The sequence below is a fragment of the Carcharhinus amblyrhynchos genome, chromosome 11 (assembly GCF_965287045.1).
Source record: "Carcharhinus amblyrhynchos chromosome 11, sCarAmb.v2.hapA, whole genome shotgun sequence".
NCBI classification, from domain to species: domain Eukaryota; kingdom Metazoa; phylum Chordata; class Chondrichthyes; order Carcharhiniformes; family Carcharhinidae; genus Carcharhinus; species Carcharhinus amblyrhynchos.
The window spans coordinates 86433833-86456420 of record NC_137334.1 but is presented as its reverse complement, the minus strand read 5'-3'; the positions used below and the strand labels follow the sequence as shown (position 1 = coordinate 86456420).

Genomic DNA, 22588 nt, shown 5'->3' with positions numbered 1-22588 from the left:
ACACTCAGTGAGTCTGGCATTAGGAGGGAAACAGTGTGAAAGTTTCAGACTGATGATATTTCTGAGAATGGGGAGGGAGGAAAGAAAATGAATGGATAGGTCTGTGATGGAATGGAATGCAATTGGAACGATGGTGCGATGCAGACGAAATGTTTATAGAATAGGCAGACAAACTCAAGGTGGGTCCAGTGGAGGCTGAAACAATTACAGAGAAAATGAGGCTGGTGGTTATGATCTGCTATTGTTGGACTCGGTTCTGAGGCCAGAAAGCTGTAAAGTGTCTAATCAAAAGATAGGAACCCAGAACTCTCTGACTTTGCCCGCGGCTGGGATTCTCCATTCCTGCTCCTATGAATGGAGTTTTGACTGAGTGCCAAATTCTCCATTCTCACTGGCAGCAGTAGTGGGGTGTGCGAGACCGGAGAATTCATTCCAAAGTTTTGTTCCTCTAGAGTGCATAGAACTTCAGATCAGGAAGCTGGGGCAGGGGGAGAGAGGTCAGTAGAAGATGGGCCACAAGTGATGTCAGGCAATGAATAGAGCTGTGCCATCTTTTGCAGAAGGCTTTTCATCGTTCAGGTTGCTTGTGGTATTGCCAGAGGAGATTAATGTTTGGGATGGTCATTTAGAAGAATTGTGTGAAGGCCAGAGAATTTGTGTATAGGAGCAAAGATCTTTTTTCTACAATTATATAAAGCCTTGGTGAGGCCTCACCTGGAGTACTGAGTACAGTTTTGGTCTACTTACCTAAGGAAAGGTATACTTGCAATAGAGGGAGTCTCTAAACCCTGGAATGAATTTCTGGGATGGAGGGATTATTCTACGACAAGCAATTAGGGGAGACAGTCTCAGATTAAGGGGGAAGATAATTTAGGCCTGAGATGAGGAGGAATCTTTGCGGTGGGAGGGTGGTGAATCTTTGGAATTATCTGCCTCAGAAGGCTGTGAAGGGTCAGTCAGGGTATGTCCAAGACTGAGATTATAAGAAGTCTGACAACACCAGGTTAAAGTCCAACCAGTTTATTTGACAGTAAACCCACAAGCTTTTGGAAACGCTGTCCCCTAGTCAGGTGTGTGGAAGGATCAAGACTGAGATTGACAGATTTCTACATATTTGAAACATCAAGGGATAGTGTGGCAAAATGGTGTTGAAGTTCTGATCTTGATTTGATTTGATTTGATTTATTATTGTCATGTGTGTTATCATACAGCGAAAAGTATTGTTTCTTCCGTGCTATACAGACAGAGCATACTGTTCATCAGAAGGAAAAGAGGGAGCACAGAATGTAGTGTTACAGTCATAGCCAGGGTATAGTGAAAGATTATCTTAATGCAAGGTAAGTCCATTCAAAAGTCTGACAGCAGCAGGGAAGAAGCTGTTCTTGAGTTGGATGGTACGTGACCTCGGACTTCTGTATCTTTTTCCCGACGGAAGAATGTGGAAGAGAGAATGTCTAGAGTGTGCCAGGTCCTTAATTATGCTGGCTGCTTTGGTGAGGCAGCGGGAAGTATAAACAGAGTCAATGGATGGGAGGCTGATTTGCATGATAGATTTGGCTATATTCACAACCTTTTGCAGTCCCTTGCAATCTTGGGCAGAGCAGGAACTGTACAAAGCTGTGATACTACCAGAAACAATGCTTTTTATGGTGCGCTTGTAAAAGTTGGTGAGGGTCATAGCTGACATGCCAAATTTCCTTAGTCTTCTGAGAAAATAGAGGCATTGGTGGGTTATCTTAACTATAGTGTTGGCATGGGGGGTACCAGGACAGGTTGTTGGTCTGGATCTAAAACTTGATGGTCCATAATTTCACTGAATGGTGAAGGAAGAATGGTCTACTCCTGCTCCTGTTTCTTATGCTTTCTGTCTTGTTATATTCTAGGTGATGCTGCACTTCAAACTATTAATGGTCGTTCTTCTGTCATGCTGGGCAGTCTCCTAGATGACCAACACTGGCATTATGTTGCAGTTGAACGAAACAAGAAGCAAGTGAATTTCACTGTGGATTCAGACACACAACATTTCCAAACCAACGGGGAGTTTGATGTCTTGGATATCGATTATGAGGTAAAGAGCTTATCGTTAAGGTGAATGGCATTGTCTCTTCAAAATCTTCTTGGGCACACAACCTTGCAAAACCACCTCTTTGGTCTCTTTGAATTGCCTTCAGATGAGGTGTGAGCCTATCTTACTTTGGGCTTAGAATGTATTGGGGTTAAACAAATCCCAGAAACTTGAGCTGCCAGCGAGAACACAGGATGTTCAGCCAAGTCTCTGCCCACTGCAGCGAGATCAGATAATCCCAGCCGTGGGTGAGGTCTGAGAATTCTACCTCCTATCTTCTGATAGGACACTTTACCACCTTCTGGTTTCCAACCATGTTCAACAACACTAGATCATTTTCTCTGTAATAGTTTATGTCTCCTCTGGACAGTGGCAGGGTGACACAATGGTTAGCACTGCTGCCTCACAGTGCCAGGGACCCAGGTTCAGTTCCCGGCTTGGGCCACTGTCTGTGCATAGTTTACACATTCTCCCCCATGCCTGCATGGGTTTCCTTCGGGTGCTCCGGTTTCCCCCCACAGTCCAAAGGATTAGGTGCATTGGCCACGCTAAATTCTCCCTCAGTATACCCGAACAGGTGCTGGAGTATGGCGACTAAGGGATTGAATCTTAAGTGCTCTTTGAGGGTCACTCATTGCAAAGGCGACTAAGACTGGGCAATAAATATTGGCCTTGATGCCCATGAAAGAACTAAAAGTAAAGATTTGGTGCTCAGTGGTCACGAGCCTGAGAGAAAAGCAGGGGGCTTTGTGGAGCAGAGAAAAGTGCATCAGTTGTGATTAGTCAAAATGCTGACCTCCTCTTTTCACCTTATTGAAAATGCTTCCTCTACTGAGTCATCTCCTGAGTCATCTGCTTCAGCTGGTTTCAGTAACCTTGTCATAACTGAATTGCTGTTTTTAAAATTTGATTTGATTTATTATTGACACATGTATTAGTATACAGTGAAAAGTATTGTTTCTTGTGTGCTATACAGACAAAGCATTTAGAAGGAGAGAGTGCAAAATGTAGTGTTACAGTCATAACTAGAGTGTAGAGAAAAATCAACTTAATGCAAGACAGGTCCATTAAAAAGTCTGCCAGCAGCAGGAAAAAAGCTGTTCTTGAATCGGTTGGTTCGTGACCTCAGACTTTTGTATCTTTTCCCCAATGGGCAAAGGGGGAAGAGAGAATGTCCGGGGTGCATGAGGTCCTTAATTATGCCGGCTGCTTTTCCAAGGCAGCGGAGAGTGTTGACCGAGTCAATGGATGGGAGGCTGGTTTGCGTGATGGACTGGGCTACATTCACAACCTTTTGTAGTTTCTTGCGATCTTAGGTAGAACAGGAGCCATACCAAGCTGTGATACAACCAGAAAAGAGTAAAAGAATGACAGGTTTGTCACTCATTATATGAAAAATGACATTTGTAGGAGCTGATTATGTGAGGATCCACTATCTCACAAACAGACATCGTGGCTCAGAGAATCGGGTCTATCTTTGACCTACACTGGCATCATCCCTGCCTCTTTAAATCAGATCATCTGGCCATAGTGGGACCTTGCTTTATCCAAATTTGCTGCAGCATTTCCTTCATTCCAGCAGTGATTACACTTCAAAGAGTATTTAATTGACTATAAAGTGCTCTGGGACATCCCAAGGTTGTAAATAGTTCTATGGAAAATGAAAGCCCTTTGATATCCTTGTTGCTGGAAGCAGAACCTCCTACATTTTTGAAAACTGTGCTCTCTGGTGTTCATATCTCCATGATAATGCGCAATTTGCCCCAATCAGCTTTCTCAATTCTCTTCACAGTATTCACAACATTAATTAGGTCTCCTTGAAACTTTTCTGTTCCAGAGGGAACAACTTCCTTGACCTTTCCTGACAATTTCAATTCCCAATCCCCAGAACCATCTTCCTTGTACGCCTCAATCACCTTTCAAGGGCAGCGTTACCTACCCTGTGATGAGGTGACCAAAACTGCGGATAATGGGATGGATTTTCTGTTTCTCTGCTGCTGGTATGTTCCAGAAGGGGAAAGTGCAAAGTTACTCACCACGAGCCACCCAATAATTATAAATGGAGATGTTAGCCCACACAGCAAGAGGAACCCGGTTTCAATGCCAGCCTGAGGTGACTGTCTCTGCGGAGTTTGCAAATTCTTCCCCTGTCTTCATGGGTCTCTTCTGGGTGATCGTCTCACAGTCCAGAGATTGTGCAGGTTAGGTGGATTGGCCATGCTAAATTGCCCCTTAGTGTCCAAAGATGTGCAAGTTAGGTGGATTGGTCGTGCTAAATTGTGTAATAGATAGTTTGGCCATGTTAATTGCACAGTGAAGGTTTGGGTGGGATGCTCTTCCAGAAAGTTGGAGCAGACTTTATGGGCTGAATGACCTCTTTCTGCATTATAAGGATTCTATAATTATTCCATATGAGGTTCAGACCAATGCTTTAGATTGTAAAACTATCCCCTCCTTATGACTCACACACTTATTAAAATTGTATAGAATTACAGCACAGATGAAGGTCGCTTAGCCCAGTTGATCTGTTCCATTGATTATCGCCTGCCACAAGCCTTCTTGTACTCCTTTTCATCTAACCCTTATTAGCATATTCTTCCCCTTCCATTCTCCATTATGATTCTTATCTTCCTTCCCCTTGACTGCATTTCTATTATTTGACTCAATTATTTCTGTGGTAGAGAGTTCCACACACTGGGCAAAGAAGTTTCTCCGGAATTCCTAATTGTGTTGAGATTAGTGACTCATGTTTTTCTGACTCCTGGTTTTGGAAGCTCATTTTGGAACTAGGGGAAACAACCCTTTGATGCAGCTCAGTGCTTTATTGGCCTTTTTACAGCAGCCAGACAGAACACTCATCGTTTTTCGTAGAATGACTCACAATGGGTGAGTAAATTTGGAGTTGGTGGCATCGATATAATATTCCTTGCCTAGTAATCCAAAGAACCTCCGGGACCACGGGTTCAAGCCCCACCATGGCAGCTGATGGCATTTAAAATCACTTAAAAAAGCATCTGGAATTGAAAGCTAATCTCAGTAACAGTGACAATGAAATGATCATTGATTATCATAAACCCATCTGGTTGACTAGTGCCCCTGAGTGAAGGAAAATTGCCATCTTTCATTGATCTGGCCTATCTATGATTCCAGCCATACAGAGGTGTGTTTGACTCTTAACTGTCGGCAGTAAGGAAAGCAAATGCAATGTTAGCACTCAAATCGAGAGGGCTAGAATACAGGAGCAGGGATGTACTTCAGAGGCTGTACAAGGCTCTGGCAGACCTCATTTGGAGTATCGTGAGCAGTTTTGGGCCTCATATCTAAAGAAGGATGTGCTGACCTTGGAAAGGATCCAGAGGAGGTTCACAAGAATGATCCTTGGAGTGAAGAGCTTGTTGTATGAGGAAAGGTTGAGGACACTGGGTCTGTATTTGTTGGAGTTTAGAAGGATGAAGGGGGATCTTATTGAAAGTTACAGGATACTGTGAGGCATGGATACAGTGGACATGGAGAGGATATTTCCACTAATAGGAAAAACTAGAACAAGAGGGCACATCCTCAGGCTAAAGGGACGATCCTTTAAAACAGAGATGAGAAGGAATTTCTTCAGTCAGAGAGTGATGAATCTTTGGAACTCTTTGCCACAGAAGGCTGTGGAGGCCAGGTCACTGAGTGTCTAAAGGACAGAGTTAGATAGGTTCTTGATTAATAAGGGGATCAGGGGTTATGGGGAAAAGGCAGGAGAATGGGAATGAGAAAAATATCAGCCACGATTGAATGACGGAACAGACTTGATGGGCCGAATGGCCTAATTCTGCTCCTATATGTTATAATCTTATGGTCTGTTATCCGAAATGGCTGAGCAAGCCAGTCAGTTCAAGGGCTATTGGGGATGGGTAACAAATACTTGCCTCTTCTGTCCTACAAAGTGCAAAAAAACTCTGATCATGATGTTGTGTTACATTCTATATTTTATATAAAATGTTATTTCCATAGGTGCAAATATTTTGCTTCTGTGCTGTCTCACTCATTTAAATTATCTACTTTTTGCACTTACTAGACCATCTTATCTGAAAAGTTTATGTTCCCCATTATTTTCTTATCATAATTTCTGCAAATAAAAACTATTGGCGCCGGAATTCTACTGCCCTGCCCACTGCTGAATTGGAGCAGGTAAGAGACGTGGACACTGAAGATGTCCGTTGACCTTGGGCAAGAATTTCCAACCTGGAAATCCGAAAATAAAACAGTCACTACATGAACACTTGACGTGAGAACTCTCACCAGGGTAATAACAAAAATGGCAAATTTCAAATCACGATGACAATTTTTACCACATAGAACATTACAACGCAGTACAGGCCATTCGGCCCTCGATGTTGCGCCGACCAGTGGAACCAATCTAATGACCCTCTAACCTAATCTATTCCAATGTTATCCATATGTCTATCCAAGGACCATCTGAACGCCCTTAAAGTTGGCGAGTCCACAACTCCTGCATTCCACGCCCTTACTACCCTCTGAGTAAAGAACCTACCTCTGACATCCATCCTATAATTACCACCCCTCCATTTAAAGCTATGTCCCCTCGTGTTAGCCATCACCATCCAAGGAAAAAGGCTCTCACTGTCCACCCTATCTAACCCTCTGATCATCTTGTATGCCTCAATTAGGTCGCCTCTTAACCTTCTTCTCTCTGACGAAAATAACCTCAAGTCCCTCAGCCTTTCCTCATGAGAAGAAGGGCACTGGATAAAAGCAAATTACTGCAGATGCTGGAATCTGAAACCAGAAGAGAAAATGCTGGAAAATCTCAGCAGATCTGGCAGCATCTCTAAGACGTGATGTGGAAATGCCGGCATTGGACTGGGATAAGCACATAAGAAGTCTCACAACACCAGGGTAAAGTCCAACAGGTTATATATGCCCTGCTTGTGAACACAACCCCCACTCACCCGATGAAGGGGCAGTGCTCCGAAAGCTCGTGGCCTGTGCTACCAAATAAACCTGTTGGACTTTAACCTGGTGTTGTGAGACTTCTTACAGCATCTGTAAGGAGAGAAAAGAGCTGACGTTTCGAGTCCAGATGACCCTTTGTCAAAGGTGTGAAGAAGGGGCATCTGGACTCGAAATGTCAGCTCTTTTCTCTCCTTACAGATGCTTCCAGACCTGCTGAGACTTTCCGGCGTTTTCTCTTTTGGTTAGAAAACGGACACTGATTGATGAGCCGGTCGACTCGATGAAAAGCCTTCAGCAACATTCAAAACATTACAACAAAAAAAATTAGAGGGAGCATTGAGCAACACAGATTTTTTTTTTGTATTCAGTTTGACAAATTATCTATTTTGTTACCATCTATTGACAAGAAAGACTGCGATGTATGGATGTTTCACGCTGCAATTGGTGAGCTTATGGTGATTTTCTTTAATGTTGTTGAGCTTCAGAAGCAGAGCAGCTGCTGTTCCATCTGGCTGGTTCCAGGTCTCGGTGGAATCAATGTTTAGCTCCGTGTTCATGATACTGATAAGTCAAGTATATTTTCTCAGTCCTTGTTCTGAAGCGAAGTCCGAGGAGAATTGAGAAAGGATTGGTTCCTGCGCTTTGAAATGCAGAGCTGAATAGATAATCTGGTATCCAGAGCTTAAAACGACTGAAGCCACGGACACACTGCAGAGCCGGAAAACTTTGCGTCATGTTAGCGATTACAGCGGAAATAAACAACATTCTCGAAGGATTTGTGGATATTCAGAAATATGTTTGAGGGAAAACAGTTCCTGATGTCTCAATATGGGTCCTGTTTGAAAGAAAACAAGTTGATCATTTATTTCCCTCTTCATTCTTTCATGGGATGTGGGCACCGCTGGCAAGATCAACATTTGCTGCCCGTCCTTAATTGCCCTTGAACTGAGAGGCTTGTTTGGCTGTTTCAGAGGGCAGTTAAGAGTCAGCCACATTGCCATAGGGTCTGGAATCACATAGAAACCCTACAGTGGCACAGTGGCGAGCACTGCTGCCTCACAGCCCCAGGGTCCCAGGTTCAAATCCAGCCTTGAGTCATTGTCTGTGTCGAGTTTGCATGTTCTCCCCATGTCTGCATGGGTTTCCTCCAGGTCCTCTGGTTTCTTCCCACAATCCAAAGATGTGTATCTTTGGATATAATCCAAAGATGTGTATCTTTGGATATAATTTGGATTGACCTTGTCAAATTGCCCCTTAGTATCCTGGAATGTGTAGGGTCAATATGTGGAGTTATGGGGATAGGACCTGGGAGGGATTGTTGTCGGTGAGAGGCAATGGGTCGAATGGCCTCCTTGTGTACTCATAGAATTGAGAATCATAAAATCCCTATAGTATAGAGGGAAGCCATTCGGCCCATTCAGTCTGTACCAACAATCCCTCCAACCTACACATCCTGGGACTCTAAGGGGCAATTTATAATGGCTAATGCACCTAACTCGTACGTTTTCGGACTGTGGGAAGAAACCGGAGCACCTGAAGGAAATCCACACAGATACGGGGAGAATGTGCAAACTCCATGCAGACAGTGAGCCAAACCGGGAATCGAAAATGGGTCTCTGGCACTGTGAGGCAGCAGTGCTAATCACCATGCCACTCTAATAAGTTTGAGGTTAAATCAGCTTATTTGGATGTGACTGGGGACTGCAGGGTGGATGACCATGCCATTGTGGTAAAGCCATTATTTTACTGAGTGGGGGAGCGGGTTTGATGGGCCGAACGACCTACTCCAGCTCCTATTTCTTACGATGTTACGGTCAATGAAGTGTGGCTGTCATACAGATTGTATTGTTCGACTGGAACAGTAGCATTTCACTAGGTTAATGGGCAGTCATGAAGAAATGTCACAACGTCTTATATTGCCGAAGTTTATGGCTGTGTGCCTCATTCATTCCAAGGCATTCATTCCGAACTCCAGGCTCAACGACATTGGTGTTCTGCTGACTGACCTCCCACATTGCACTCTCTATAATCTTCATGTCATCCAGAACTCTGTTCCCTTCTCTAAACATCTCACTCCTCCTTGAAGAAACTCTTTCAAACTTGCCTCTTTGACCAAGGCTCTGGACACCTATTCTCGTGTCTCCTTCAGAGGCCCAGTGCCAACTTTTATTTGGAAATTCTCCAATGAGATGCCTTGGGATATCTTAAATTTGCTGTATGTTGAAATTCGTTACCTCTCTTGTGAGATAAAATGAGCAGAGTCCAAGATAGAATGAAACTTCAGGTCATCAAATCCCTACAGTGCAGAAAGAAGCTAGTCAACTCATCAAGTCTGCACCAACTGTCTAAAGGAGCAATCCACCTGACGCCTCCCTGCCGGCACATCCCTGCAACTCCATGCATTTAGCATGGCCAATCCATCTAACCCGCACAACCTTGGACACTAGGGGGCAATTTAGCATGGCTCATTCACCTAACCTTGGGACAGTAAGCAGCAACTAAACATAAGCAATTCATCTAACCTTTAAAGTTTATTTATTCAATAGTGTCACAAGTAGGCTGACATTAACGCTGCCATGAAGTTGCTGTGAAAATCCCTGGTCACCACACTCTGGCACCTGTTCAGGTACGCTGAGGAAGAATTTAGCATGGCCAATGCACCTAACCAGCATGTCTTTCAGACTGTGGAAGGAAACCTTTGACAAGGTGCCGCATAGGAGACTATTAAATGAAATAGGTGCCCATGGTGTTAAGGGTAAGATCCTGGCATGGATAGAGGATTGGTTGACTGGCAGAAGGCAGAGACTGGGGATAAAGAGGTCTTTTCAGGATGACAGCTGGTGATTAGTGGTGTGCCTCAGGGGTCAGTGCTGAGGCCACAAATTTTCACAATATACATAAACGATTTGGAGAAAGGAACTGAAGTTAAGTTTGCAGATATGTAGAGGGACAGGTAGTATTGAGGAAGCAGGGGGGCTGCAGAAGAACTTGGACAGGTTAGGAGAGTGGGCAAAGAAGTAGCAGATGGAATACAATATTGAAAAGTGTGAGGTTATGCACTTTGGAAGGAAGAATGGAGGCATAGTATATTTTCTAAATGAGGAAATGCTTAGGTTATGAAAAACACAAAGGGACTTGGAATTATTGTTCAAGATTCTCATAAGGTTAGCGTGCAAGTTCAGTCAGCAGTTAGGAAGGCAAATGCAATGTTACCATTCATGTCGAGAGGGCTAGAATACAAGAGCAGGGATGTATTCTGAGGCTGTATAAGGCTCTGGGCAGACCCCATTTGGACTATTGTGAGCAGTTTTTGACCCTATATCTAAGGAAGGATGTGCTGGCCTTGGAAAATGTCCAGAAGAGTTTCACAAGAATGATCCCTGGAATGAAGAGCTTGTTGTATGAGGAATGGCTGAGGACTCTGGGTCTGTACTCATTAGAGTTTAGAAAGATCTTATTGAAACTTACAGGATACTGCGAGGCCTGGATAAAGTGGGCATGGAGAGGATGTTACCACTAGTAGGAAAAACTAGAACCAGAGGGCACAACCCCAGGCAAAAGAGACAATCCTTTAAAACAGAGATGAGGAGGAATTTCTTCAGCCCGAGAGTGTGGAACTCTTTGCTGCAGAAGGCTGTGGAGGCCAGGTCATAGAGTGTCTTTAAGAAAGAGATAGATAAGTTCTTGATTGAGAAGGGGATCAGGGGCTTTGGGGAAAAGGCAGGAGAATGAGGATGAGAAAAAAAAAGCCATGATTGAATGGTGGAGCAGACTCAATGGGCTGAGTGGCCTAATTCAGCTCCTATGACTTATGAAAGCAGAACACCTGAAGAAAACCCACACAGATACAGGGAGAACGTGCAAACTCCACACTGTCACCCAAGGCTGTAATCAAACCTGGATCCCTGGAGCTGTGAGGCCGCAATGCTAACCACTGTGCCACCGTGTCATCCATGCAACAATAAAGGGCTTGGGAAGATGAGAGGAGATTGAGCCAAACTACATTTTCTTTCTTTCCCGAGTGAAGGATTAGAGTGAACCAAGTTAAAATTGATGTGTAAGTGTGCAGAAAGACTCAGACAGATACGATGGATAAGAAGATAGTACCTGCCTCATTAATATTACTTCCACGGTGAAGTGACAGTCTGTTTTCATCGGGGGTGGGCGGGGGAGATTAATCTGTACACAATGTGTGACCAATCATAAACCCATTCTTTATAAATGGGTTTGCCGTACATATGATGCAGAGGAAGTGTTCCCCTCGAATGCGAATCCTTTGTCTCAGCATCAATCTGAAACTTCTTCTTGTGCATGTCTGATGGGCTTTTTATTTTCTGAATCACAAATTGGTAAGACGCATCGATCTTCCTTTGGTGATCCTGATTGTTAAAAGGTCCGAATGCTATTATTAGAATCCTTTTACTTTTGGCTGCCAGCAGAATTTAATAAAAACAGAACGGTGAATAACAGCAGCAATAACTTGCATTTATGCCGCACATGAGGAACATACAGCCCACTGAATCCGCTTCACCATTCAAAATGACAGAGGCTTCAATCCGCCCTTTCCTTGATCCTCCAGTACTCTGAGAAGTTAAGAATCTGCCTATTCCAGCCTTCGATACAACAGTGGGCACCCCCAACCCTCTGGAATAGACAATACCAAAAATTCACAAACATCTGTGAAACAGAGGGGGCGACTCTCCCATCGCGACCCGCAGATTTTTTGGCGGGTCAGGTTGGGAGATGCGTGTGTCGACCATTTCGCGGGATTCACACATGCGTTCCCGACATATGCGTGTGTCCCAGAGCCAGAGGACGGTTGCAGTCGGGACCGCGCTGGAAACTGGCATGAAGAGAGGAAAGTGATTTAAATCTTTTTAAAATGTATTTCAAATCTTGTTTAAATGTGATTATCGAGCCCGGCACAGAACTTGCCGGACCCAACAGCGTCTCCTACTCCGCCAGTAGTATTTTACTCTGGTGGGGTTCAGACTAGCTCCCCACATTTGGGGAACCAGCGGGCGACCTCACTGGAGTGAAGGGGGTGGCTATCGGAGACCCCCAAGGTTTAGGGCAGTGGGGGGGTAGTGCCCCCTGGGCATGGGCACCCTAGTAAGAAGTCTCACAGCACCAGATTAAAGTCCAACAGGTTTATTTGGCAGCAAACACCACTAACTTTCGGGGCTTTACCCCTTCATCAGGTGAGTGGGGAGTTCTGTGTTTGCCCCAGTCCAACACCAGCATCTCCACATCATGGGCACCCTGGCAGTGCTATCCTGTGCCCCCTGACTCTGCCCAAGGGACAAAGTGCTCATGCCCGGGGGTACCTTGGCATTGCTCATTGGGCGGTGCCAAGGGGGTTGGGACCTATTGCAGGCAAAGCCTAGAAGTTGATCAGTGGGACTGGGGGGGAACATGGACAGAGTGGATAGCTAGAAGCTTTTTCCCAGGGTGGAAGAGTCAATTACCAGGTGGCACAGGTTTAAGGTGCGAGGGGCAAGGTTTAAAGGAGATGTACGAGGCAAGTTTTTTACACGGAGGGTGGTGGGTGCCTGGAACTCGCTGCCGGGGGAGGTAGTGGAAGCAGATACAGTAGTGATTTTTAAAGGGCAGCTGGACAAATACATGAGTAGAATGGGAATAAAGGGATATGTCCCCGGAAATGTAGGGGATTTTAGTTCAGTCGGGCAGCAAGGTCGGTGCAGGCTTGGAGGCCCAAAGGGCCTGTTCCTGTGCTGTAATTTTCTTTGTTCTTTGACCTTTGCTACAGTGACAGACCAAACAGATTAGCTGGCAACTCTTGAAGAAGGCTTCTCTTCCCATTGAGGGGCAGAAGTCCCACTCTCTGCTCCTTTAGGCCACGTGAGCAGCATGTTATTGATGTGGGGAGGTCTTTCTTTGAGCCATTCAGTTCAAGATTGGGTTTTGTAATGGGGGGTCTGAGCAGTACACCTCAACCCCCAACTCCCACTCCCCCACCACCCAAACCCAATAAAATTCAGCCCATTGTCACCAGTGCAGACACAAGCTTTTTTAATTGAAGATCTATTGAATTAACAGAATTTGAACTCTCTGGCCACCATGCTTGGATTTGAACTCATGTCTCTGTTCAATATCCGAGGATCTTGGTTTATTCGTGCAGTAACATAATGAGTATGCTACTGTACCCATTTTTGGATTGGGTAAGGGGAGGCGGTGGTGTAGTGGCATTGTCAGTAGATTAGTCATGCAGAAACTCAGGGTAATGCGGTGGAGTCCCAGGTTTGAATCTCACCGTGACGGGTGGTGAAATTTAAGTTCAGTAATACAACCAAAATTGGCATTAAAAGTCTAATGATGACCATGAAACCACTGTTGTTTGTCGTTAAAACCCTTAGGGAAGGGAATCTGGCGTCCTTACCTGATCTGTGGCTAACTCTCAACTGTCCTCTGAAATGGCCTAGCAAGCCACTCAGTTGTATCAAACAAGGGCAATGAGGGATGGGCGATAAACACTGGAGGGACAAACAGAAAGTCCAATTTATGTCCTTGGAATGTTCTGAAGTACCTCAGATCCAATGAGTTATTTTTGAGGTGTGGCTAATAGAGTAAGCTGGAAATTAATTCATCCTGTCTGCCTATCCAGGAGGAAAATGATGAAAGGATATGTTGATCAGATGAATTGAAGTGGGGTGACTGGAGATTGGTATGGTACTTAAACATTCATTGGGCTGAATGATTAGGTTCTGTGCTGTGAGCTGGATGACATTCTGTATTGTTCAACACACAGATATATATAATGTGATCCAGATAATACAGTCCACAAGATCATAGAATCCCTATAGGGCAGAAGGAAACCATTCGGCCAATCAAGCCTACACCGATAACAATCCCATCCATGCCCTATCCTCGTAACCCCATGTGTTTAACCTGCTAATCTCTCTGACACTAAAGGGCAATTTAGCATTGCCAATCCATCTAACCCACACATCTTTGCACTTTGGGAGGAAATCGGAGCACCCAGAGGAAGCCCCCACACGTCTATTACTGTGTAGCCAAAACTCGCTTTTCAAGTTTGCTGATGACACCACCATAATGGGTTGGATCTCAAACAATGACAAGACGGAGTACAGGAAAGAGATAGAGAATCTGGTGAACTGGTGCAATGACAACAATCTCTCCCTCAATGTCAACAAAATGTAACCCATTGACTTCAGGAAGCGTAATGGAGGACATTTCCCCGTCTACATCAATGGGGAGGCAATAGAAATGCTCGAGAGCTTGAGGTTTTTAGGTGTCCAGATCACCAACAGCCTGGTTCCCCCATGCTATAATTAAGAAAGCCCACCAATGCCTCCACTTTCTCAGAAGGCTAAGGAAATTTGTCTGCTATAACTCTCAGCAATTTTTCCAGATGCACCATAGAAAGCAATCTTTCTGGTTGTATCACAGCTTAGTATGGCTCCTGCTCTGTCCAAGACTGCAAGAAACTATAAAGGGTCATAAACAAAGCCCAGTTCATCACTCAAATCAGCCTCCCATCCGTTGAAACTATCTATACTTCCCACTGCTTCAGAAAAGCAGCCAGCATAATTAAGGACCCCACACACTCCGTACACTATCCCACCCTCTTCCGTCCGGAAAAAGACATAAAAGTCTGAGGACACGTACCGACCAACTCAAGAACAGCTTCTTCCCTGCAGTTGTTAGACTTCTGAATAGACCTACCTTGCATTAAGTTGATCTTTCCCTGCACCCTAGCTATGATTGTAACACTACATTCTGCAATCTCTCGTTCTCTATGAGCGGTATGCTTTGTTTGTAAAGCATGCAAGAAACAGTACTTTTCATTGCATGTTAATACATGTGACAATAATAAATCAAATCAAAAGTAACCCCACATATTTGCTGGCTAATCCCCCTGACACTAAGGGGCAATTTAGCACAGCCAATACACCTAACTGCACATCTTTGGACAGTGGGAGGAAACCAGAGCACCCAGAGGAAACCCATGCAGACATGGGTACTCAGTCATTCAAAGCTGGGCCCCTGGTGCTGCGAGGCAGCACTGCTTTCCACTGCGTCACGGTACTGCGTAGATATCTCCCCTTGATCCCACAGCCTCACGACTGACTGTATTTCCAGTTTGTTCTTGACAAGTTGAGTGTATTATTGTCCACTCCATGTGATGCTGTAGCCTGTGGTTCGGGCAGGGAGCTGGTGAAAGACATTTAGTAGATCTTGCCCCTTTAATCACAATGAATAATAGCATGTGTCCTTTATGAACATGACTCACTTCACGCCAACTGGTGACGTAGACACTGTTTGTATTTGAGTGACTGAGAAAATCAAAATCAGAGGCCATTTATATTCCTCAGTGAGTATGAGTGCGCTTCAAGCCTCCTTGTGGAATATAGTCATTGATTTACTGGTGAGATCCATTTGCGTTCCTCAGTCATCACAAGGAAGGTGTGGGTAAGCAGCGCATCCACAGGCTCCATTAGTGTCAGTAATCCCTCGTCCCTGATGTAAACGATCTCCTCCAGCTTGCCTCTCGCCACATCCGAGAGATCACTCACAGCCTTAATATGATTATGTTGTCACGTTGAAAAGTAGGCGAGCACAGAGGGAAATGTATCCAGGAAACGTTCTGACTGCAGCCTTTGTTCCAGAGACTTCAATCTGACCAAGATTGGATAATAAATGACACTGGCAGAAGGACATGTTTCAAAAGCTAGACCTGTATCTGCAATATTGCAGCTTAAAGTAGAACGAAATAGGCGTTAAATTAGACCACCAACAAAACAGGTCTCATTTCAAAATATGCCTAGGCATCCTATTTGAATCCCCATTTAAATGAGAATATCATACATAATATCACTTTTATAGGCAGCACGGTGGCACGGTGGTTAGCACTGCTGCCTCACAGAACCAGGGACTCGGGTTTGCTTAACAGCCTCGGGTCACTGTCTGTGTGGAGTTTGCACATTCTCCCCGTGTCTGTGCGGGTTTCCTCCGGGTGCTCCGGTTTCCTCCCACAGTCCAAAAGACGTGCTGGTTAGGTGCTAAATTCTCCCTCAGTGTACCCGAATAGGCATTGAAGTGTAACAACTGGAAGATTTTCACAGTAACTTCATTACAGTGTTAATGGAAGTCTGCCTGTAACACTAATAAAAACTTCTTCTTAGAATTGTTGAACATGAGCACTAATATAACTAATCACTCCAATGTTTTTTGATGTCCTAATATAATACCATTCCCCTCCCCCCATCTCCCTCCCCTCCCCACCCTCACCATCAACATCACCACTACGGGACCATCTGTCACTTGTTCTTAAGTTTTGCTTTCGCTTAGCGCTGACTTTTGTTCGCCTAGTAACACTTCCTGCTATCTTACCTTCATGCCACTATCAGCACCTTCTTTAGTCCTTATTACTGTCATTAACACTTCCTCTGCCTTGCGTCCCAAACATCTTTGTGCGACCTCTCCCAGCTCATACTTATCACTGACCTTCTATTTTGCTCCAAGTGCCCCAATCCGTCTTAAGCAGTATTAAATCCATTACATTTCCCCCTCTCTTTAACTCTAAAGAGTCTTACGGACTCAGAAATCAACATCCCCAGACACTGCCAGACCAGCTGAGTCTTTCCAACGTTTTCTGTTTTTATTTCAGATTTCCACCATGTGCATTTGCTTTTAGTCCTGTAGGAGATTAATTTGGACTCTCAGCACTAAACTATCACTAAATTCCACAGTGAGGATCAATCACCACCAAACAGGGCAATGATAGAAATCATAGAATCCCTACATTGCACAAGGAGGCCATTCGGCCCTTTGAGTCTGCACTGACAACAATCCCATCCCAGGCCCTATCCGCACATTTACTTCGCTAATCTCTCTAACCTACACATTCCGGGAGACTAAGAGGCAATTTAGCATGGCCAATCCACCTAACCTGCACATCTTTGGACTATGGGGGGAAACTGGAGCACCCAGAGGAAATCCATGCAGATACTGGGAGAACGTGCAAGCTCCACACAGACAGTGACCCAAGCTGGGAAATTGACCCCAGGTCCCGAGAGATGTGAGGCAGCAGCGCCAAGCACTGTGCCACCCCTGTAGCTGCTGTACACTTAGGGAACAGTGGTGCCCTTCTGAGATTGGCGCTGAGGTAGTAGGGTTGGGCAAAGTCATGACAGTATTTATTCTTCTTCTAAACCTATTCCTTTCAGACCTGGAAGGAAGAAAGACTTGAATTTATATTGTGCATTTCCCAACCAGTGGACATTCCAAAGCAAGTTACAGCCCGTGAAGTGGCCTTTGAAGTGTAGATAGGAACCATGGCAGCCAATATGCACACAGCAAGCTCCCAGAAGCAGCAAGAAGATAATGAACAGATAATCTGATTTTTGAAGGATAGATATGAATCAGGACTCCAGCAGTAAGACCCCGTTGTTTTTCAAAACACTGTGATGGGGAGCCTTTATCTCCATGCGCACAGACAGAAGGAGCCTTGGTTTAATGCCTCATCCAAGCGATGAAACCTCTGGCAGTGGAGTGCTTCCTGCGGTACTGTATTAGCCTATCAGCCTTGAAGCTCTAGAGAGGGGCGTGGATCAGGAACTTTGCGATTCAGCGATTGCTGTGGTACCACCTGAATCAGAGCTTGCTGCTAGCATGCAGTGTGTCAAAATTAAAATCAGCTTCCAAACACTAACATCCCACACCTGGATAAATATGAAATTCTGTTGCGAATATGAGGCATTTTCACCTGGCAAGTACAGGGCATCAGACAGGAAGCTTGTGCAGAACAAGGGGGAATGTTTTTATGCAGAAAATCCTTATGATCTTTATTATTCATTCATGACACATGGGCGTCACTGGCTGGCCAGTATTTATTGCCCATCCCCAGTTGCCCTTGGAGGGCAGATGAGAACCAGTCACATTGCTCTAGAGTCACAAGTAGGTTACACCATGTGGGGACAGCAGATTTCCTTCGCTAATTAGTGAACCAGATGAGCTTTTCCTGACAATCAACAATGGTTTCATGGCCATCTGTAGATTCCTCCTTCCTTTTGTTTTAATTGAATTCACATTCTACCATCTGCTATGGAGAGATTTGAACTTGGGTCCCCAGAACATTAGCTGAGTTTCTGGATTAATAGTCTAGTGATAATACCACTAAGCCGTCCCCTCTGTAATGCAAAACGTTGTGAATGTAGCCCAATCCATCACACAATCCAGCCTCCCATCCATTGAGTCTGTCTATACTTCCTGCTGCCTCGGCAAAGCAGCCAGTATAATTAAGGACCCCACGCACCCCGACATTCTCTCTTCCACCTTCTTTGGTTGGGAAAAAGATACAAAAGTCTGAAGTCACATACCAACCGACTCAAGAACAGCTTCTTCTTCCCTGCTGCTGTCAGACTTTTGAATGGACTTACCTTGCATTAAATTGCTCTTTCTCTACACCCTAGCTATGAGTGTAATACTACATTCTGCAGTCTCTCATTTCCTTCTCTATGAACGGTATGCTTTGCCTGTATAGCGCACAAAAAACAATACTTTTCACTATGTACCAATACATGTGACGATAATAAATCAAATCAAATGTCTGAGAAGGTGGCGGAATCAGATTCAGTAGTAATGTTTAGAAGAGAATTTAATTAATCCTTCAGGGATAAGAGCAGTGGGATGGAACTAAATGGATAACAGCTAGAACGGACATGATGGGTTGAATGGCCTCCTTTCCTGATGTATGGTTGTGCGGGATTCATTCCAAAATTTCTCCTTCTTAAATTTTTATTTTTGTTTTTTATTTGTCTTGATGTTCTGATTAAAGTATTGCTGCAGAGTCAAGGCATTTTAATTTAAAAGGAGTTGACAGTTATGGAAGGTAATGTAATTACTAGCTGAAAGTTGTCCTGCTCCCTCTCACAATCAACCTGAACCAACTCCTCAATGCAGTGTTTAAACAACAAAATCATCGCCCCTCACAATGGGGGTTTCTTTTTAAATATAAAGGATCTTGTTGGTGTGAATGATCTTTTAGGGGATCACAGCTGTGTTGGTAATATTCCCCCTGCACTTAGGGCGTTTGTTGTTCTGCTCCAGAAAGCCAGGCAATGGAGGATGGAACTGATATTAAATCTTCAGACAGATGTCAGGTCTTTTCTCACAGAAATAAAAAAATAGTTAAAGTCGCCAGAGTCCGCTCTCCTCTTTGAGAGGGAGAGCTGACTGATGGTGATTTAGTAAAAAGTCTGACAACGCCAGGCTTTTTACTGTGTTTACCCCAGTCCAACGCCGGCATATCCACATGATGGTGATTTAACCAGAGGATCAGCACACTTCAGGCAAGGTTGCGAAAGGTTGAGATATCCTTCATGGATATCTTCAGCCAGAGCAGAAATTGAACCTGTGTTGGTATGGCATCACCAGCTGTCCGGTTGAACTACTCATACATGCACCTCCAAACCCAACTGCAACAGTTTTGTTATGTGATGACACTTTATTTTAGCACATTACAGAAGTTAAAAATAATATTGTAAAATAAGTTATTTGCTGGCTTGAATTTCATGTTGAGTGGTTCTGATTGCTTCTTGGTGGTCAGATTTGGAAGGCTACTTTTTGTGTCCTTTCATTTAGTTTATTCCCTGGAGTTAATCAGAATGATCAAATGGAGACATTTCAGATTCTGCTCCTGCATGAGAATTCCAAGTTATTTTGTATTCTTCCGTGGGCTGATGGCAAGGTCAGCATTTATTGCCCATCCCGAGTTGCTCTTGAACTGATTGGCTTGCTGGGCCATTTCAGAGGGCATTTCTGAGTCAACGCACACTGCTATGGATCTGGAGTCACATGTAGATCAGACCAAGAAAGGATGGCAGATTTCCTTCCCCTAAAATGACATTAGTGAACCTGATGGGTTTTTAATGACAATCAACAATGGTTTTATGATCGCCAATATTGAAACTGACATTTAATTCCAGTTCTGAATAGAAATGGATTTTACCATCTGCCCCGGGTAGGGAGAGGGGAGGGGAGTCTGTGGAAGAAGAGCTTTGATCCTGTGTCTACAGAGCATTAGCCTAGATCTCTGGAAAACCAGTCCCGTGACAAGAGCATTGTACCACCATCTCCCACCCCATTACCATGATCACCTCACCTCCTGCCTCTTCACCTCTCCCCACAATGCCCACTATCTGGATATAATTAAACACTCTCTACAATTAAATTTTACATTGCTTTCTTTTAACTGCTGCTTAGACGAAGCCTTTACCTGTTTAAGATAAGGTCAAAACATCTCAGAAAATAGCATGTAGCAGAATTTGAGATTAACACCTTTTCACGAAATAACATTGTAAAATAAGTTATTGGCAGGGTTAGATTTCTCTCGTGATGTTGAGTGATTCTGTTAACTTCTTGGTGCTAAGAATTGGAAGGCACCTTTTGTGCCCTTTCATTTAGTTCATTCCCCGGAGTTAATCAGAATGAGATATGATCAAATAAAGAACATGACTAGGTGGCTTCAAAGAACATTATCTCTGGTCTTCTCTTGCCCAGAAGGTGGTCCCTGGGTGGTTCTGTACCCCAGACGATTCCCTGAGGAATCGCACCCCCACCCCCACCAGATTATTGAGAATTGCCTGGAAAGTTCAAACTTTAGGTGCGCATGTACCTTGCACTGGAAACCATATGAATTTCAGTTTAACAATAGTTACCCAGGCTGAAAATTCGGCAGACGATTTAACAATCGGTTGATCTTAGGTGGGAATTTCTGGTCTTGGGGCGCGGGTGGCTGGAAAATCCTGCCCCCAGTGTTACAGAGTGTCATTTTGAATATAGGGTGTTCTTATAAGCCATTTCTCCTATGTAATTATTTTACTGTTTCCTGAGTATGTGTGGGTTTTGGAGGACTTTTCATTCTGTCAGAGAATGTTCAGCCAGCAAGATTTGTTTTACTAGTGCTCCTGTTTTCATAGTTATTACTTTTCTGCTGAGTTCCTGTTTTTGTTAAACTTTGTTATTATATTATACAAAGATCATTCTTTAAGCACCACATTTGACAATCTTATTTGTGATCTCAAGTTACCACACCCTGTTAGAAGTAAATGTTAGAAGGATTAAAAACACTTCCAACTTCTGGATAACAATGACACTGACCCCCCCCACAACCTCCCACTGGACCCCCAATTATCCCATAACTACCCTTCACACCTATCCCCCAACAATCCTCTCAACCTCCGTAACCTCCAAATAACCCATCCCCAGACTACGCCCGGCCTCCTGAACCCCTAAAATGCCCCTCACCCTCTGTAACTACCCTCCACCCTCCCAACCAGTCAACTAACCACTATCCTCAGACTGCCATAACCAACCGCCAAACGCACCCCTTCAAACTACCCCATGCACCACAACTCCGAACTACCCACAGTATCCCTCCATCTGAATTCTAATAATGACAATGAAATCATGGCCAATTGTTGTAAAAACCTATGCATTTCACGAATATCCTATCAGGAAGGAAATCCTCTCTCCTTGCCCGGTCTGACCGATGTGTCTGCAGAGTCACGATAATGTGGTTGACTCTTAACTGCCCTATGAAATGGTTTAGCAAGATACAACGGCAATAAAGGATGGGCTACAAATGCTGGCTTTGCCAGCATTGCCCACATTCCAAGAAATAATAAATAAATTAATAATAATGAATGAATTAATTAATCAATTTAATTAATGGATTGGCCACGCTAAATTTGCCCCTTAGTGTCAGAAGATTTAGTGGGGTAAATGCGTGGGGTTACAGGGATAGGGCCTGGTAAGATTGCAGTCGGTGCAGACTCGATGGGCCGAATGGCCTCCTTCTGCACTGTAGGGATTCTATATCTTATGTTCTATGTAATTACCCCCCCCCCCCCCCGATTACCCTCCCAACAAGCCCCTATCCACCTGAAATTGATAACTCATGCTTTTTTCAAACTTTTCTGTTTTCACATCAGATCTATGGCTATCCATGGTAACTATGGCTATTTACCCTGAAACATAACTCATGGTAAGGGATTCAGAAAGTCCATCCCAACCTCAATTTGGAGCAAGCGTCTTGACCGCTGGACGTCCTCCAATTTCTCCTTGACCTTATAACTGACTCCCTCACATGGTGGGGAGGTTCGAGAAGCTGATCAGGGTCATTGCAGCTGCTGACTCATCAGCTAACTCACTGAGGAATTTTTCATAGAAACATAGAAGATAGGATCAGGAAAAGGCCATTTGGCCCTTCAAGCCTGCTCCACCATTCATCACGATCATGGTTGATCATCCAACTCAATACTTAATCCTGATTTTTCCCCATAACCTTTGATCCCATTCACCCCAAGTGCTATATCCAGCTGCCTCTTGAATATATTCAATGTTTTGGCATCAATTATTTCCTGTGGTAATGAATTCCACAGGCTCACCACTCTTTGGGTGAAGAAATGTCTCCTCATCTCCATCCTAAATGGTCCACCCTGAATCCTCAGACTGTGATCTCTGGTTCTGGACTCCCCCACCTTCGGGAACATCCTCCCTGCATCCACCCTGTCTAGT

At 44.3% G+C, this 22588-nt stretch overlaps 1 protein-coding gene across 1 annotated transcript in view; it reads left to right on the top strand.

Annotated features, from left to right (window-relative positions):
• The window catches only part of LOC145349767 (contactin-associated protein-like 5), an 803770-nt gene that overhangs the window by 402115 nt on the left and 379067 nt on the right, over window positions 1-22588 (top strand). Inside the window, exon 6 of the mRNA XM_080198309.1 lies at window positions 1884-2068. Within this exon, the coding sequence (XP_080054435.1) occupies window positions 1884-2068 (185 nt within the window). The remainder of the gene's footprint in view (window positions 1-1883; window positions 2069-22588) is intronic.